The sequence below is a fragment of the Garra rufa genome, chromosome 5 (assembly GCF_049309525.1).
Source record: "Garra rufa chromosome 5, GarRuf1.0, whole genome shotgun sequence".
Lineage (NCBI taxonomy): Eukaryota > Metazoa > Chordata > Actinopteri > Cypriniformes > Cyprinidae > Garra > Garra rufa.
The window spans coordinates 15,476,479-15,496,636 of NC_133365.1; the positions used below are offsets into that span (position 1 = coordinate 15,476,479).

At 38.4% G+C, this 20,158-nt stretch overlaps 1 protein-coding gene across 1 annotated transcript in view; it reads right to left on the minus strand.

Annotated features, from left to right (window-relative positions):
- Positions 1-19,068: 19,068 nt before the first annotated feature.
- The window catches only part of tmem161b (transmembrane protein 161B), a 28,529-nt gene continuing 27,439 nt past the window's right edge, over positions 19,069-20,158 (minus strand). The window contains exon 12 of the mRNA XM_073839790.1: positions 19,069-20,072. Coding sequence (XP_073695891.1) covers positions 19,807-20,072 — 266 coding nt within the window. The 3' untranslated portion in view covers positions 19,069-19,806. The remainder of the gene's footprint in view (positions 20,073-20,158) is intronic.

The window sequence follows — 20,158 nt, forward strand, 5'->3', positions numbered from 1 at the left end:
GTTCTGTATCTTTAGGTTCGCTGTCAAAAATGCTAATGTAAACGCTAAGCGGACCAGGACCAAATGCATCATTTTCCTTTTTGGTCCAGACTAAATGAATCAAACTACAAGTGTGAACACACCCTTAGTGTCCTTTTGGTCCCTTAGGCCCATTCTCCACGGCTTGCTCTTCAGCACCAGGTGCTTCCAGTTCCATGCACACTACAGGGTTCTTAGTTTGTGGTAAGAATTATCAAAGGACTGATAGTTTATCCCCTTCATGCGGAGATGATGAAAATTGTAACCCTGTGCTGGAACCAAGTCTCACCAGGTAGACCTTCATCTTGTGTAGACACCAGATAGAGCCTCTTCAGGTCCCTCAAGCCCATTGAAGCAAGTTGCTGACTGTCTGTAGGTGATGAGAGGTTGTTGAGGGCACGGAGCCTTGCTGACAGGCATGAAAGGGCCAAGGATCACCTGTCACCCGCCTCATCACATCAAAGTCCCAAGAAGAAGCTCCTTGTGTGAGGGATCTGCTCATGAATATACTGGGCAATCTGATCCCTCTTATTAGCGAGATAAGGATTTTGTGGGTTGTGTGTTGAGCTTGGATGGCACATGATAAACTACTACCCCTCTTGAAGTATGTGCGCTTTTACCGGGAATATTTTTTAGGTCTTTTTAATGGTATCATCATCTTCTTATTAGGGGTAAGACCCCTGAGTGCCGAAGTGAAAGGGGCTTGCGGTGTCCCCCTGAGCCCTTGCTTTTACCCCTTAATCCGCTGGCTAATAAGTTCATAGCCAGTCCATATGCTCTGGTGCTGTTCAGGAGGGGGAAGTGTTGCCCCATGCTACTTACACCGAGCGGACCCATTTCTCAGGTACCTCTCCTGCTGACCGACCTTTTGTTCTATCGGATCAGTCCACTCCATGGCCAGAATACTCTGAATTGATTAGCCCTGCACCGTATAATTGCCAGCAAATCCCACTGAATCGTTTCCCATCCATTTGAAAAGGACAATGTTCGTTCTTTTTCTCCCCAGCTTTTCTTGGCGCCCCTCCCCCACTACCCTCCTTTTCATGCCACTTGGTTTGTCTCCCGCCCCACACCCCAAGCCACCTCCTCGAGGTAAGACGAGAAGGGGGGAGGGGCCGGAGGAGAAAGCGCTCCTATTCCGGACGAGCCCCCTGCCCGAGCACTGGCAAAGGATGAAAGCGGGCGGCGGGTGGACGTGTTCTAATCCGTCACCCTGGAGTGTGAGTGGCGGGCTGATCGGAGTCCTTACCTGCCGGTGCACAGTCAGGGTTGGGAGGACAGTGGGAGGAATCCAGGGAAGGGGGAAGAGCTGGGCTATAGCGTGAAAAGGAACTGTGGGGATATGCACGGGATTATTCAGAGGCCCAGGCGCCAGCGTCAACTGCCCCTGCAGCTCTACTTATTCAGCTGAGAGGCCCAAAATCTCAGGTCGGGGCAAAAGTCCATCAGTCGTACTGAGAATATTGTTATGTTCGAGTAGACCTGGAGGGCCGATCAAGTGTGCCACGTCTGGAACAAAGGCTATTTTAACATGTTTTACTTTGAGATGGTCTTTTCGGGACCCCAACACACAGCTACAGTTCATGTCTCTCTCTACAATGTTTGTGACCGTTCCACACTGTAATTTAATAGTCCACGATTCATTTTAATATCACACATCATAAGTTCTGCATCAGCCATTAGCCCAGAAATTAATGTGACCCACCTTCACAAGATCGACAACACGCGGGTTTTACCGTTATCCTTGAGCTGGGCAGAATATCTTTCATGAGTTTTGAGATGTACAGACTTTGTTTATTAGGTCATCATTAATAAGATGCATTCCAATAAAGTCAGATGTATAATTAACATGCTTTATCCTCTTCATGCATCATGCACCTCACCTTGAGGATTGCTTGCCCTTCATGAGAACCATCTAAACTACAATCTCAAAAGCTTTGAATAATTTTATGCCAAACTGGGGTAAATTGATAAAAATATTTTTAAAAGGTTTAAAAGATTCTAGTTCTTCATCACATATTCTATGTCTCAATCAGCCTTCTATGACCATGTTCTTTGGCCACTGGGTCAGGTCCTTTGGGAAAAGGTCATAGGTTAAGGTTGTTAAGGGCTGTGACCCTTCCCATCTTTGACCAGGCCTGTGTTCAAGCTCAAACAAGCTCCTAGATAGAAGGCCCTCATGGGGTTTTGAGAAACACAGGGCCTATTGTCTGTTCTGAGAGCTGACCACAAACAAATTGTGTATGTTCTTACAACATGACCCTGGTGGCCACGTGCTGGGGATGTCTGACTAATGAGACGGTCATTGAATCACACCCGTTGGGAGTGTGAGTACACTAGAGATTGTTTCACTGTTGATTTGTTTTCCCAAAATGTGAAAACTCAAGAGTTGGAATATTGTAACTCTGGAAATGTAGTGTGCAATTTAAAACTGAAACTACATAGCTGTGTGCGTGATTGTATTCAGCTTTAACAAACTCAACTATAAGAAAGATATACTAATCGGTATCGATAGAGTATTAAAAGAGTTGATAATTGTGTTTCCACTGTGACCACAATTGTGATCCTGGACCACAAAACCAGTTATAAGTAGCATGGGTATATTTGTAGCAATAGCCAAAAATACATTGAATTCAATCAAAAATAAATTGTTGATTTTTCTTGTATGCCAAAAATCATAAAGGATATGAAGTAAAGATCATGTTCCATGAAGATATTTGGTACATTTCCTACAGTTTTGGATTAGTAATATGCATTGCTAAAAACTTAATTTGGACAACTTTAAAGACGATTTTATTTTGATTTTCAAATAGTTCTATTTCGGCCAAATATTGTCCTTTCCTAACAAGCCATACATCTGCTCAATTATAATCTCAATTTTAAAAAACTGACCCTTCTGACTGGTTTTGTGCTCCAAGGTCACATATGTCTAAGTTCACCCAAATAACAGCTCATGTCTATCCCACAGGGAGCCTGTGACATTGACAAGACCTCCAGCTAAAGGTCATAATGGTAGTGACCACTAAAGTGGTTGATGATGAACTGGTCAGCCCCTCATTCTCAAAGCCCCTCCCTTTCCACCCAAAATGAGCCGTTTTACCGGTTTATCTATTGACTTAGAGGCCAGGGCATATGGAGGTTCATATGGAGGGCAGGGCAAGTAGAATGGCTGACATCCCATAGGGTCAAAGGTTAAATGACCAGGACTGTTTACAGGGACAAGAGTTCAATTCATGATGATTATCAAAGATAGCCATCATAAAGATGGTGTTTGGCCTTAAGCTTTGTTTAAGAGGGAAAACTGTATTTTATTCTAAGAACAGTGTGAAATAATTGAAGAACACAGTTAGCTTGTAAGTAACACCTGATTTCCCTTAATAAGTCTGATAAATTTTGAAACAGTAGGTGCTCATCAAAAATATGAATATGTTTAAATAAATATTTAAGCTGATCTTAGAAAGTGAAAAGGGGTCACTTTCTAAGGATCACCTCCTTACTTCATTTCAGGCATCCATCATTCACTTTTCCCACGTTCCCTATTGTCCCTCAAAGAGAGGCTCTTCTAATGTTTGACCCAGTGAGGGTTGGTGCTAGGTGGATGATAGACCTGGGGTGGGAGCCTGCCTTGCTGCTTAAGTTCTTGAATGGCTCCCTTGGAAACTGCGTAACTGGGAGTGGTGGAGTTGCCCAGGACAGCATGTGGTTATTTTCCAGCTTGCTGCCCCTTTAAAGGCCTTCAGTGAACAGGGTCTGTAATCAGTGCATTGAGGAGGGGTGTCTCTGTATGAAAGATGGAGAGATAAAAAGCACGAAGGTAGAAAAAGCATGGCCTGATGGGAAAGTAGGGTAAAACTGTTGGAGAAGCAAGATGAGATCACTGCAGTGGTGATGTCATTGCTACATGGTTGGCTGGGATTGGCCCATGTGCTCCGAACAGCCAATAATGAGGGGACAGTGGCACTCACATTAAACTACTGGAACCATCTGGAACAACACAAGGAAATGTGAACCTGTCTGGTCAGATAAATAAGGGAGTAAATCTACATGACTAGTCTATAAAAGATATCTTCACATTTACAATACTCAAAGTGAATATTAACATCACCTGTCAATCTCAGGCCACACAAAACAGCAAAATGATGCTTCATTGGTTATTTACTTGATTTTCTCTAACAATTCAACAATCAAGCTGTTGTTTGTTTGTCTCACATTTCAGGTAAAAAGGAATTCTTATTTAAAATATTCACACAGTAATATATGCGCAGCTGTCCTGTATAAATTCATGCCGTTCTGCATTGTTTTGCTCATCTGCCTGAGTTCACAGTGTGCATCACAGCTGTCTCTGTCCAGTAATTGATTCCTTCACTGTCAGCCATTTTCTCACTCACGTCCTCCTCCCCTTTCCATTCTCCATTCCATCTTTAGCATGGGCAGCTAAAGGAGGCAGATTTATCTGCATCACCCTGCCATGATGACAGAGTAAATATTCATCCAGACGGCCAAGGTTCTCACACCATTACCGGGGCGTTCACTGTTGGCCCCGCTGGTGCAATCCTTAAAGGGATTTTTCAGAAGAATGAGTGGAGACAAAGTAATGAAGGGCACAGAGTTGCCCAGACAAAAGTTTAAATGTTATTAGTCGAGAGCACAGACTGTCCAATGGGATAAACAGAGACAAAAAGACGGTGTTAGTGACAGTGATTTAAAGACTAAAACAATCTAGTGCCGTAGGGCTATAGTTTAAAATTGCTGTTTATATACATTAAAAGATATATGGCTAGTAGGGTAGGCGACTAAAAGTAATTTTATTTCACAGTAACAATATATATATCACAATATCAGCTATTTTTGCTTTAAATAATGTCTTTATGACATCAAAAGTTTTGATATCATAGAAATTTAATAATTATTGTCACCACTGTCAATATCACACCTAAACTAAAAAAAAAAATCTCAAGCTCACTGATGACATGTAAGCAGAAACTAATTAGTACAAAAAAGTACAATAAATAAGAAATGTTACATACATAATATACAGTAATCAAATATATTAAAACACTACATATTCTTCACTGTGTAAATTAAATATATATTTCTTATTAAAGTTACAAAAGTGATTTAGTCAAAAGCAGCCAGAGATTTTCTCTTTTGATGTTTGATGTTGACAGCAGCAATATGAAACTTTAAGAGCTTCCCAGATCCAATATACTGTTACAAATGTTTTCTTTCTCAGCTGTTTGCTTTCACTTAAGACCTAAATTACTGCATTTACGAGCTTACTTGCAAAGCGTATGTATTAAATCATTCAAAACCTATAAAGCAGCAAAAATAACTCAGTTCAGTACACTCTATGAATGTCATTTTTATGTGCGTGCACTTCTCAGACAATGCTTAGAAACAGTCTCTCAGACCAACCCGATCTCACAGCAATCTGTACAAATTTGTACATATTTTATGATATGGCTAATTCGTACAAATTCATTCGACCTCACTGGCTAATTTGAGGTGGCTAATTTGTACGACCTCACTTGTACAAATTCGCATTATTTTTTCTAACTCGTATGTATTTGATGAGTTTCCCAATTTGTAAATGACCTACACCAAACCCCACCCTTAAACGTACATGTTACTGGTCTAGACAAAAGAGGTGGCTAATTCATACAACCTCACTCATACAAATTCTTTTGATTTTTGTGAACTCAAACATATTTTCAGAGTTCCCCAATTCGTATGAATTCGTACAAAAATTACTTACACCAAACCCTGCCCCTAAACCTACCTGTCTCTGGGTCTAGACAAATGAGGTGGCTAATTCAACCTCACTCATACAAATTCTTTTGATTTTTGTTAACTCAAACGCATTTTCTGAGTTCCCCAATTTGTATGAATTCGTACAAATCACCTACACCAAACCCCGCCCCAAACCTACCTCTCACTGGGGTCTAGATAAATGAGGTGGCTAATTTGTACGACCTCACTTGTACGAATTCATATGATTTTTTCTAACTCGTATGTATTTGACGAGTTTCCCAAATTGTATGAATTTGTATGAATGACCTACACCAATTCCCGCCCCTAAACCTACCTGTCATTGGGGTCTAGACAAATGAGGTGGCTAATTTGTATGGCCTCACTCATATGAATCCATATGGTTTTTGCTAACTTGAACATATTTTCCGAGTTCCCCAATTCGTATGAATTCGTACACCAAACCCCGCCCCTAAACCTACCTGTCACTGGGGTCTAGACAAATGGCACCAGACAGCATGCACATATCGAGAAAAGAGTTCTCTTTCACTGCTGATTGCGTTTTATTGGCCTAAAATCACTTGTTTTTAAACCACAATGCTTAAAAACATGTGCAAATGTTAAGTCTTTGTGACGATGTAACACAGCAACGTCACATGAGTGTGTAACTGCAATAGAGACGATGGTCCAAAATCTCTACCCGTTGACAAATTTCCACCGGTTAATCATATCTAATGGTTTAACGCCCACCTCTAATGGCCAGTCATTGATCCACGTGATGGTAAATCACCAATAAAATTTTAAACACCCACAAGATCAGTACATTTCCAGTCTGAGGCATTTTTGCAATGATATATTTTAACACTGCTATGAAATGAAAATTCATCACCTCGACTATCTAAATCAAAATATTATAATTCAATCCTCCATTGAGGAGTTTAGTCAGCCTAAACCCCACCCTGTAAGCTCACATTCATCTTCCTCCACATCTCACAAGCCAATCAACTTTCACAAATAAAACGAAGTCCCTCCCCTACATTTTTCTTTTCTAAAAAAATCCCCAGATATTTACAACACAGAAGAAAAGATCTGTCGCTACTTCTATTTCATTGTGATTTTAACAGTCCCTGTTATTATGTATAAACATACATGATGGTGGTCTTGGGTGCAGTAAAAGATCTCATAGATAACTATACGTTTAATTGGTGACCTGTGAGATATGTATTTGTTTAGATGTCTGAGGGGTTATCTACATGATGTTTATGAGGTGAATCTGCGTGTAAGTGTGTGTGTGTGGGTTGCGCTATTGCTTTGTGTCATGCTGGGAGCCCCTCCGAGAGGCACTGCACAACACTGAGGTGGGTGCAGCTGCAATGGCTTTCATCTCCTCAGGCACTCGGCGGGGAATCACAGTATTTATGTGTGTGTGTGTGTGTGTGCGAGAGAGAGAGCAGTGAGGATGCAGTGACTGTCATTTGAAGCTAATTAAGGGTGGCAAAAATATTGAATTTCTGTATCTCAGACCTCACATCTGGGATTGTAACACTGGTAATTCAATATACTGGTATCAGTTAGGAGACAAGTGAAAACTCTTTCAGCGTATTTGTACTGTAATCAAAAGAAAGTCGCCTCAGTTGTTCACAGGCCTTCTTGGAGAGCACATAAGTTTCCATAGGAACAAAACTATGAGAAATCGTTCACTGGGACTGGATTCTGCTGATACCGTCCACTTTTGAAGGACATCTCCTTTCCCCAGGAGTACGCCTGAGTCGATCATCCACTGCAACTCCCTTCTGCGCTACGTGTGGGGGAAAACACACACGTGAAAGCGGCCGCACGTGAATCTCAGAGGTTGCCCACGGCTACGGCGCGGGCAGCTAATCCGCGGTACACCTTTTGCTTGCTCAGATTCCGGTTGGGCAGAACATTTTAGCCCCCGCAGTGTGCCGCAAGGCAAGAAGTGATACCTGCGGTGGAAAGCGCTCGCTTCTGGGTCTCTGCACTTTCTTTTGCTCAGCTTTGATTTCGCTCAGCTCTAAATCAGTGACAGGGCGCTAAAGGCCTCATTTCGATTTACCTTTGACTTACAGGTAACATCTCTGGAAAAGTGCACTGATCTCTGTCTGGCATGTAAGACCAGGTGTAGTTTTTATACAGGGTTTGTTATTTCCAGTGTAGATTCAGTTTGTTTTTTTACCAAATCTTTCTCTCCGTCAGGAAATTACGATTTTGTCTAGTATTCAAAGTCAGTCAACTTGGTTGTCATGTTAACTCTTCTACCAGCCAAGAGGAAAATGCGGGGGAAGAGCAGAAAGCAGGAGACGAAGTGATAAGTAACAAGCTGAATTTATTGAATGTATATCTGTCTTTGTCAAAGTCAGTCTGACTTTCTCTGGTCAGAAACAAAATATAAATGGTGTCTTATGACCTTAAAGACTTTGGAGACAGTTGCCATCTCTAATTTGTGAAGATAGATATAGCCTAGTTAATATAGCTAATATACACTACCGTTCAAAGGTTTGGGATCAGTAAGATTTTTAAATGCTTGTTTAAATAGGGTTCTTATACTCATCAAGGCTGAATGTATATAGTCAAAAATACAGAAAAAACAGTAATATTGTGAAATATTATTTTTATGTAAAATAACTGTTTTCTATTTGAATATATTTTAAAATGTAATTTATTCCTGTGATGCAAAGCTGAATTTTCAGCATCATTACTCTAGTCCTTAGTGTCACATGATCCTTCAGAAATCATTCTAATATGATGCTTTATTAACAATGTTGAAAACTGCTTTATTTAGTTTTAACCTGTGATTTTGTTTTTATATTTTTTAATAAAACGTTTAAAAGAACAGCATTTATTTAAAATGGAAATATTTTGTAACAATTTAAACTACCTTTTAAAATTTTGTGGTCAGTAAATGTAAAAAAATATATACTGTTTCCAATGTTGCTAATAATAGTAATAAATCAGCATATCTGAATGATTTCTGAAGGATCATGTGACACTGAAGGTGTAAAGGCTGCTGAAAATTCAGCTAAAATATGTTATAATATATTAAAATAGTAAATCATTAATTTAAACTGTAATAATATTTCACAATATTACAGTTTTTTCTGCATTTTTGATCAAGTGAATGCAGCCTTGATGAGCATAATTCTTTACAATTCTTTAACTTTTACTGATCCCAAACTTTTGAATGTCAGTGTATAATTAATATATATACAATGTTTATATATATATATATATATATATATATATATATATATATATATATATATATATATATACATACATTAATACTTTTATTTAGTAAGAATGCATTAAATTCGTCAAAAGTGAAAGTAATTACATTTACAATGTTACAAAGGGTTTCTTTATCAAATAAACACTGTTTTATTAATCAAAGAATCTTAAAAAAATCATCATTTTTACACAAATTTTAAAAAGATATTTCTTGTGCATCAAATCAGCATATTAGAATGATTTCCAAAGCATCATGTGACACTGAAGACTGAAGTAATGCCTTCTAAAATGCTTTGCATCACAGTAATAAATTACTGTTAAAATAGAAAACAATTGTTTTATATTGTAATAATATTTCAAAATGTTACTGTATTTGCTGTATTTTTTAAATAAATAAATGCAGCCTTGGTGAACATAAGAGACTAAAAAAGTGTTTGAATGCAAGTGTGTATACACACACACACACACACACACACAGACTGCACTTAAGAAACTCAGACCCTTAGATCCTTCAGGTCTGAAGGAAGATCTTAGAGTAGGCAGAATCAAATCAAGGAGTCAAAAGGAGAAGAGCTAGTTGAGGTGTTTTTCTGCCATTTACTGTTCCATTCTGGATCTGAGAGGAGGATTCAGCAACTAAGGTTCTTTAAAAGCCTCTGGTTTTCATGGCATTGCAGTTGAGCATGCTCTAATCTGAGTTTGGGCGATAAAGGAGCTATTCTGTTTTCTAGAGTTCTCTGTAGATTTTGCTGCATTCTTACTCCGACTCTGATAGCCCTTGTCAGCTTTCTACGGTGAGAGTCCTTATTAGAGATGGCACCACTCTCCCAGCTTATTCAGAGATGTGAGGGCTGGCTTGATCATTAGTCACTGCGGTAAAGGACCGCATCAAAGTAGCTTCCAGTCATGCTCTGGTGCCTTAAGGCCTGAATTTAGAAAGGGTCTCAATCTACCTGCCTGTTGTGAAATCATTATTGAGGAACTTTATGAAAATCATTGGGCAAAGCATTTTTACACTATGACCAATTTATATTCCTGCACTTTCTTTTTACAAGGGGAATGATATGCAAGCCTGGCTCACTTTGTCTTGTACATGTCCAAAGAAAACACTTTTTAACAATGCAATAGTTCTTGAATCAAGCATAAAACTGATTAGTCTAGCAGTGCAGCTTTTTATAGCATGCTAAGAGATCTTTCAATTCTACTAACAAATACACTGCCATTCAAAAGTTTGAAATCAGTAAGATTTTTAATGGAGTCTTTTATCCTCATCAAGGCTGCACTTACTTGATCGTAAATACAGAAAAAAACGGTAATATTGTGAAATATTATTACAATCTAAAATAATGACTTTCTATTTTAATATACGTTGAAATATAATTTATTCCTGTGATGCAAAGCTGAGTTTTTCAGCATCATTACTCCAGTCTGTCACATGATCCTTAAAAAATCATTCTAATATGTTGATTTATTACTTTTATTATCAATATTGGAAACAGTTGTGCTGCTTAATATTTTTTGGAACCTTTTTCAGGATTCTTTGATGAATCAAAACTGATATTTTTTCAAAATATAAATATTTGCTATCACTTTTTATCAATTTAACCCACCCTTGCTGAATAAAAGTATTAATTTCTTTAAAAAAAAAAAAAAAAGTTTATTGACCACAAACTTTTCAATTGTAGTTTATATTGTTACAAAACATTAAAATAAATGCTGTTCTTTTTAACAAATTTTAAGCAGCATAACTGTTTCCAACATTGATAATCAACATATTAGAATGATTTCTGAAGATGCTGAAAAATCAGATTTGATTCACAGGAATAAAATACATTTTAAAACATATTCGCATAGAAAATAGTGAATGACTGAATTTTTGATCAAATAAATGCAGCCTTGATGAGCATAAGCAACTTCTTCTAAAAAAACATTTTAAAAACTTTTGAATGTCAGTGTATATTAAAAATAAATACATAAATTCATGATAGGGAATAAAGCAGGTTTGGCAATTTATTAATTCCTAGTCTAAAGGGAAAAAAGTATTTTGAGTTTTGACATAAAATGATGAAATTTGACTAGACTGACCAGATTTAGCTGTAAATGTGTGATTTCTATAAAAAAAATTTGACAAAAAACATTTTATCTTATGCACTTATGTAATCACATTTTTTATTTTACCTTATTTTATTTTAGGACGTCAATGTCAGCTTCAAAATCTGAAAAGCTTTTGAAGGTTAAGCCATAACATAATATACTTACTCTTGCTATTACCACTATTCCCAACATTACTAATACTAATGATACAATAAAAGGTCTCCACTTAAACATACCCCTTAATGCCTCTATAATGAGCTAAATAATCAACATATAATATTCTAAAAGCATCTAGCGTGCTCCTTAATTCCTTTTAGCGGTATTTTAAACAATTTAACCATCAAATGCGAAGCCCTTTTCATTTGGCCGGCATACTAAGAATATACAAACGCGGAGACACTTTCTCCTTTCCTTTTTCTGGAGAGCTTTTATCCTCAAGTAAGGCATAAATGACAGTCGAATGTGTCTGTGGCACAAGGCAGTAATGATTGCATGAAATTACAGAGGCCTCAGCAGGCCTCCCCCTCCCTATCTCTCAGGTAGCTGGATCAGCTCTCACCCCTGCCTTCCTTTCTCTCTCTCTCTCTCTCTCTCTCTCCCTTCTTGCCTCTCACAAGCTATTCAAAGGGAATGTATAACTGAATATGAGATGGAGCGGGCGTCTTTCAAGGGCCAGAGCTAATGAGACGTTTTACCTTGAAATCAGAGCAAGACAGGAGGAGACCCTGTTGAGCTGAGCTTGCATAGGGGGATCACAATTGGGTCTGGATCCTTCAGCGAAGAGAGAGAGAGAGAATGAGAGAAAGAGAGAGGGTGTGATCCAATCCAGACAGGAATAATGCTCTCAAACCAGAGTGGATTATGACAGGAGCGACAAAGTGACCCCACAAAAGACGCCGACTTGTTCGACGCCAACGTTGACCCGCTTTCTTTTATTTGCTTTTGTCCTCGGCGACACCCGTACGTCAGACTTAAATCTGTACGGCTTGGCTTTCAGGTGAAAGCAACAATTACTCTCACTTGGAGAGGCACAAGCTGGAACGGGGTTGGACCGAGGTGATGAGAAGGAAGCGAACAGGTACTCTTGACGGTTAGCCATGCCAGCATGGATCAGAGAGCCATGTTATATGAGGCCAGGGATGAAAGGGGACAGGAGATTTGTGTTCTGAGGGGTCCTCTTTTTAATCAGGGGCCCAACGAGATCGGCCACTAACCAGTGTCATGCTAATAAAAGAGTAGAAAAGTGTGAATGGAGGGTGCAGCTAGTTATCTACACTCTAATTAACGGGGTACCGCGAGCGAGATGCTTATTTGCGTAGCACTGAGGAGAAGGGAGGCGGGAACGCTCAAGTGTGGGGGAAGGGGAAAGAGGAGCAGCCTAAGGCCGTCCGCCTTTTGTGCAATTGTATAGGTGCGTACAAAGCCGTACATCCAATCTACATCGCGTGCATGCTAATCACCACACGGGATAATGAAAGTCATTTTGGGTCGTGGCAAATTTTGGTTCTGAAAGATGATGGGGGACGTTATTTATTTTTCTTAAAATAGCACGCCGGTAATTAGCAGCAACTACGTTGCCAAGGTGACATCTTTTTATTCGCGAAAAACATGCGTTTAAACATGATTTAAATAATTGTACAGTTCACCGAGATCACAAGCATGAAAATAAGCCCACACCTCGGCCCTCTGCGGCAGTTTTCGACCACGCCGCCTCTTGTGAAAGACCTTGTGACCTTTGGTGTCTGGCGTAGTCCTTGTCCCTGCTTTCCCACAGACAACCCTGCAAACGAACCCGTGTCAAGAGGCTCAGCATATGGCCCCGGGCCTTTCCTATTGTCTGGAGTGGCGGGGCAGGATGGGCCGCCATTATTGTCACCATTGTAAGATTGGCAATGTGTCTGGAGGAGCAGACACACGGCAGTGTGAACTGATCCCAGCAACTGCTTGTGCCCTTTCCCACCAACCCACAATCACACATCAGCTTCACAAATGTTTCCTTGCTGGGTCATTTTTAATGTCAAGGCCCAAATTTTGGGGCAGGACTATTAAAGTCATTATGTTAACCGAGACACTGTCAAGTACTTTGATTTGCATGCTTTGAGTCTCTGTCGAATCAGAAATGGACAAATATATCACATTAGAAGCAGGCTAAATGGTCCGCAATCCATTCAGATTGCTTACACTAAGTATATGTCAAGCTATGAATGTGATTATGCCAAGTTTAACTGTCAGGTGAAAATATTTGTTTAGTGGTACTGCGGAACAGATATTATCCACAGTACTTGTACCATCTGCTTGTGCTGTCTTATAAACCACCTAAAACTACTCGTTGGTTTTCCTACACTGTAAACTGACAGAAAAATAATGAATCGCACACCTCCGGCAGATGATGAGGTATCTAAAGCAGTTGGTTAAAACGAGTTTCTGTCATTCCTGAAGCTTGATCTAAAATTCTCATTCATCACCTTTTTAGGACAGGAAGATGCCGATGGCAGAGCGTATTCTTGTTTGATTTGTTGAAACTGACACTCCGTGAGTAATTTTGAGCATAAAGACATTACAATTATGAAATCAATTTATTTTCCATATTAAAATCGTTTCCACTCGCACCCTTTCATCACCCTCTATGGCAAAGCTTTGTTGAATAATTTGGATGTACGGTTATATTTTACATTAGGTCACAGATTGTAAAGTACTACAGCTTAAAATGGTAGTTTATTTTTTATCCAGTAATATGACTCAGAATTAAGCCTTACTGGTAACACTATACAATAAGGTTCTATTCAATAACCTTAGTTAACTACATCATGAAATTACATAATTGATACATTATTAACATTAAAACGAATACCTGTTAATATTATTTAATGGACCTGAGCTGAAATGAACAGTACCATGAACGGTTTTATATTTATTAACTTAAATTCAGGTGAATAAATACTCTTAAGAAATGTAGTGCTCTTAATGATGTATTGCATTAATTAATAGAAGAGGATGTTATTGTAAAGTGTTACTGCTTAATTATAGGCATTTTATTAATAAATAGGCTAATATTTAAAAATATGAAAAGCTTTAGCAGTCTCCAGATAATTTTTGTGCCCTTTCCTGTAATTTATGGTCATTTCATTGGTGCGGTCATGTACATACACACAAAATGAAGAGTTTTTACACAGTAGCAGGACATATGTGACCCTGGAACACAAAACCGGTCATAAGGGTGGATTTTTTTAAATTGAGATTTATACATCATGAAAGCAAAATAAATAAGCTTTGTTGATGTATGGTTTGTTAGGATAGGACAATATTTGGCTGAGAGACAACTATTTGAATATCTGAAATCTGAAGGTGCAAAAAAATCTAAATACTGACAAAACGGCCTTTAAAGTTAGTTCTAAGCAATGCATATTACTAATCAAAAAGTAAGTTTTTATATATAAATAGTAGGAAATGTACATAAAATGTTCATGGAACTTAACTTTACTTAATATCACAATGATTTTTGGCATAAAAATTGATAAATTTGTCCCATACAATGTATTTTTGACTGGTTTTGTGGTCCAGGGTCACATCTATTGTTTCATTTGACATTCGACAGAAATTAAAATGAAAATTTTTAGAAAATACTACAAAAAATACTAGAAATTAAAACTTTTTGCGATATGATACATGCACAAAACATGTACATGTGCATAATTCACAATATTTGTCATGGACCATATAAAAGGCTTAAATAAATGATAAAATCAAATGGATTTTTTTTTAAGAAATGATCACAATTAATTTACTTTTAATAACTACATTCACTGACTTTACAGCCAGGTCAGGCTTGCTTATATTACTAGTAATTATTAAGATTAAAAAAGTGATTTAGGTCATTCAAAGAGAATACGAGCTATGACAAACAACGTGATATGAAATATTCTTATTGGTACCCCAAAAATCCTGCATTTAGAGAGAAAGCCCCACCTTGCACGTACCATCTTAATTAAACTGTTGCTAGGTAACAGAGGCAATCTGTTGGTAAATGGGCAGGCTTTAGCAAAGTGAGCCGGGGCCGTTCACACAATGGTGACACTCTCTGCCGCACTTGAAATACGTCCCTTGCAAACTTACAAACTAATACAGACTAACCCTTATTTCCCCTGTCTTTCAGGCCAGCAAACAGAGGACACAATATGAGTTTCTCACCTCCAGTGGTGACTTATGGGGAGTCAGCTCCTATGGCCTTCTGGGATACTATAGACGGAAAACATGCCTCCAGCCACTGCGCCCGGCAACTGTCTCCAGCGGCAACAATTCCCCAATGACAAATACTTCTGTACAGGATCATCACTATGGCCACATAGTAGCCGCACAGGAGCAGGGCAGAAAAGTTGTCATGCCTGTGATTGTGGAAATAAATCTTGTGTAAAGTTTTCTCTCTTTTTTTTTTCCATTCAGAGATATTTTATTGGTGAAAAATGCAACTAAGCACATCCTATGTGTCTAAACGCACTATTTCTCTATTATTAACCTCCATAATTTAAAGTCATTCATTTGTGTAACAAAAATAATGCTTGCTATTCTAAGCTAATTACTATTACCTTTTTAGGCAAAAATACTAGGCTACTATTCCACCACTTACATTTTTTAAACCTTGTAAAAAATATATTGAAATATAATGTTTAGTCACTTATAATGCAAATAATAAAAAGAGACACTTACAGGTATTTGTTCAGTGTTTCCACTCATACACAGAGTACCTTCAGTGATTGTGCTGGTGTGCTGGAATCTAAATGACGGTGTCCCGTGGGGGCTTCGGTTGACTGCTTGCTGACCTCTGCTGCCCTCGGACCACTAGCCACAGTTCAAACAAGAGGCACAAGGGACACATCAAGGGCAACTAAGGGCTAAAGAGGATTATAGATCAGCGGACATATGCCCGACGAAGGCCGCTTGACCGAAACGTTGTAACAAATACTATTTGTTTTTGCCAGCTAAGGAAGTGTGTTGGCTTTTTAAAATCTGTTTTCTTTAAATAGATCAACGGACATAGAAAATAATGTTTGTGTGCTTCTTTGACTCTCTTATAATTCTATTTTAGTACAAAAAAAAAAAGCAATTTTAGTTATTTTTATGATCTTTTCTGAATGCAATATTAAAGTGACTGATGTTTTCATTATGTATATTGCAATAAAATACAATTATATCATTATATTATTCTTTGACATTTATGCATATGCAAAGCAAATGCAAATCAATACTACACAGACCCTCAAATTGCAATTAAATATTAATGGTTTTTAAATGTCTAAAAATATTTTTGACATGTGACCCTGGACCACAATATCAGTCATAAGTAGCACGGGTGTATTTGTAGCAATAGCCAACAAAACGAATGAATCAAAATTATTGATTTTTCTTTCATGCCAAAAATCATTAAGATCATGTTCCATTAAGATATTTAGTAAATTTCCTACCATAAATATATCCAGACTTAATGTTTGATTAGTGATATGCATTGCTAAGAACTTCACTTGGACAATTTTAAAGGAGAATTTCTCAATATTTAGATTTTTGCACCCTCAGATTTCAGATTTTCAAATAGTTCAGATAATGTAAAAATCTCCATTTAAAAAAAATAACCTTATGACTGGTTTTGGGGTCCAGGGTCAGATATTTCTCAGATTGTCTTGTTCTAATGTCCAATACAATACAATAAAAAAAGCCTCTTTCATGTTAAGCCTGTCGGTACATGATGCTTTCACAAGGGGGCAGTCACTTCTGTCCAAATGCTCTGTTGTAGCTCTACCTCAGCTCATTATGCAGTGTATTTAATTGCATTACACTGGCACTCCATGCATTTTCTATCTTCAAATACTCTATCATATATAAACAACAACAAAAAAGACATATCACGTTGTAGCTCTCATTTCCCTCATCTTAAAACATGTGAACTAACGCATCTATGTAAATCACACAAATATGTCTTGTTTCGCAACTAACGTCTTTATCGAGGCATGTGAACGTACTGTTCTAGAGTGTATTTGCATTATGGAAAATCAAGTAGTCTTTGAAAACAGCTCTCAGGGCAAAACCAAAGCACCCAGGTTCGTTAGCTTCCTTAAGCGTCCTTGCTTTCACTCCATTCATTTCTGGACAAAAAGAACAAGGTTAGGTCGCCCATTATTACAAGTTCTCATTATTTATTTTGCTGCTCTCAACTGAGCTAACACAATAATGAAACTCTCATTATTTAGCACAGACAGCGGATCGGTCATTAAAAAGATACCTTTCGAGAAGATTCGCTCGTTCGGCCACTGGGAACGACGACCCTCAAAGGGCTGTTTTGTGGGCCTCGGATGAAATGGTTTGTGTGAATGGAGTCTTCTTAGGGAAAGAAAAGAGCCTCTTCGGCTGTTTGTTTTGGAATTTGTCTCATTGATCCAAGAGCGGCAACTAAAAGAGGAGGCCCGTATCGACAATAGCACTCAGGACAACATTACCCCAGCGATACATGGAGAAGCATTCACGGTGCGAATTCATTTTATACATGATAACACTAGGTTTAGTAGAGTAACAAAACCAAATTGTGTATAAAAAATAAAAAAACTCTAACTTTATCATGTCAACAAAATACTGTGAAAAATGGGAGTGGGAAAACTCTGACAGAACAAAAATAACGAAGACGCAAGTCATGAGGTTTTTTTTTTTGACAATCATTTATTAAACAAACTGAAAAGTAATAAATAAAGATAAGTACTTAAAATGCATTAGAGACCAACAGATCCATTAGGCTCATAGGTTTTAAAAGAGATCCCAGCTACTTCACTACTGGAATACTGTGGGGAAAACAAGAGTGATTTGTCTTTAATATCTTAAATTAATATGGCTCAGTTCTGAGCATCATATACTGTTATTTGGCATTAGGTTAGAAATGGTTTACAGACATGCTTATTGAACATAAAAGGGGCTGTAGTAAGATTTTAGTAATAGATTTTTAGATTAATTTTGGTCACTTGTTTTAAATTTTAAATGGTGAGGGAAAGGGGGAGAAAATCAAAATTAGGTGAAGGAGAAAAAAAAATATATATATAGCTGAGTTTAAGACTAAAATGGCCCTGCTGATGATTACCAAAAATTGCGAATGTTTACAGCTAAAATAAACTCCCCTTTGCGTCCATCAATCTTCACAGCTTGATAATCAACAACAGAAAAAGAAACAGCTCTCAGAATTTGAATACAGCATCTTACTGCCACATTTTTAACAAGCATTGATTGTATAGTGTGCTTTTGATAATAATGGACGATGCTTTGCAATATAAATATCCCTGGAAGTCCACAACGTAGAAAAATTTGATTTCTTATTTCAATGATATTTGTTAAAAGCCAAGATTATGTCATATGTGGCTTTTCATTTGGGGCCCCAAGGTTTGTAGATTTGTTCTGTAATAATAAAAGAAAAATCAAACAGGATCAATACATTCATTGTCTGCATACCTTCCAAAAATGTACAAATGGAAGGTAAGAATAAGACTTTTACAGTAGGTTAACACTAAAAAAGACTAACAAACAAAAACTAAAACTAAAAAATACTTCAGATATGCCTCTGTGTGTGGTTTTTGTAACTGTAGTGCCAAAAATCTCGCAATATTAAAGTGGACCTCATTAAACGCATAGACGTTTCTTTGTGATAAAGCCGTGTGTTCTGCTTTGGCTCGTACCTCAGCATGTGTGCTTCCGATTTCCAGCAGGAAGTACTGTACACACTCACGGAGGAATACAAGCATACTTGGCACCTTCACATGAAACAAATCCAATCCTGTTATTTGATGCATTACAGAAAATCAATAGGCTCCATACAGAAACACGGAGCACGCTTACAGGATGCGTTTGATGTCACTGGACCCGAAATTCAAAGTGAAACATCCGACCGGTTAAATGACAGGGAAGGGTATCAGAAGAGCGGAGGCCACTGCCTTAGACAGTTTTTTGAGTTAGCTTTTATACTTGATCAAAATGCCCTTTTTAGATTTACCCACCAGCAGCAGGGGTCACTGGGAGCCTGCAGGCACTGATGTTAACACACGAACCGTCACTCTCACACACGCACGCACACTTAAATTATCTTTCAGTCTTCGTCAGTCAAACGAAACGCTCCTTGTGTCTTCAGTCCCTCTGAAATGGACAAATAAATATACCTTTAACACATACTGTTCTCCTTGATCAATCCCCTCACTGCACTCTCCAAGCTTGACTAAAACACTGTTTCGTCTTCACGGATCAGCAATGAAATATTCCCCTAAAGCAGAACCCAGTTTCTGCTTCGAAGATGTGAAACAACATTAAAACACTATTAAAAACCGTCAATTTTATGAAATTCGTCTATCATAATTTTAAACTCTAAAAAATAAAATGCAGTATGTCAACGACCATGAGTGATCCCTTGCTTTCAACCCTCTGGTAGTTCAAAGACGTCCTCCCCTTTAAAATCAGCATTATTTTGAGCTCTCCTTCGGAGGCCATCTTCCGTTGATGCTTATGAATATTATGAATGGGTGACTTATTACTGTTGTTGCTGATGTATTGGTTAGGTTAAAATAATGTGTCCATGGAGGAAGCCTGTCAGAGAACAACCTGACTGATATGGTTTCAGAAAAGGGGAACGTTCCAGGGCCTCACGTCGCACAGTTCAGTCGAACAAGCCATTCCCAGCTGCTATGCAGCCATGAGATACTGGTGGTAGAAGAGGCCGAAGAGAGAGGTGGAGAACAGACATGCGGCAATCCACCAAGTGAAGAAGGACAGGAGCCCTCGAAATAGCAAGGGGGAGAAAACAGTCCTCAGCCCCCCGAGAGCAACCGATAGCTGGGCCACTGTTTGAGAGGCCTGCATCTCGTCGTGCCCCACCTCGACGGGGCTCGAGTCCTCATTTGGTAGACATGGCAAATTCTCTTCAGGGTAAATCACCCACGAGTATCCGCCTGGGGGTTAAAACAAGAGTCTGAAAAATTCAAGAAACCCTACCAGGCAATTGAGAATGTGTAGAGAAGAACCTTAACGCACTCAC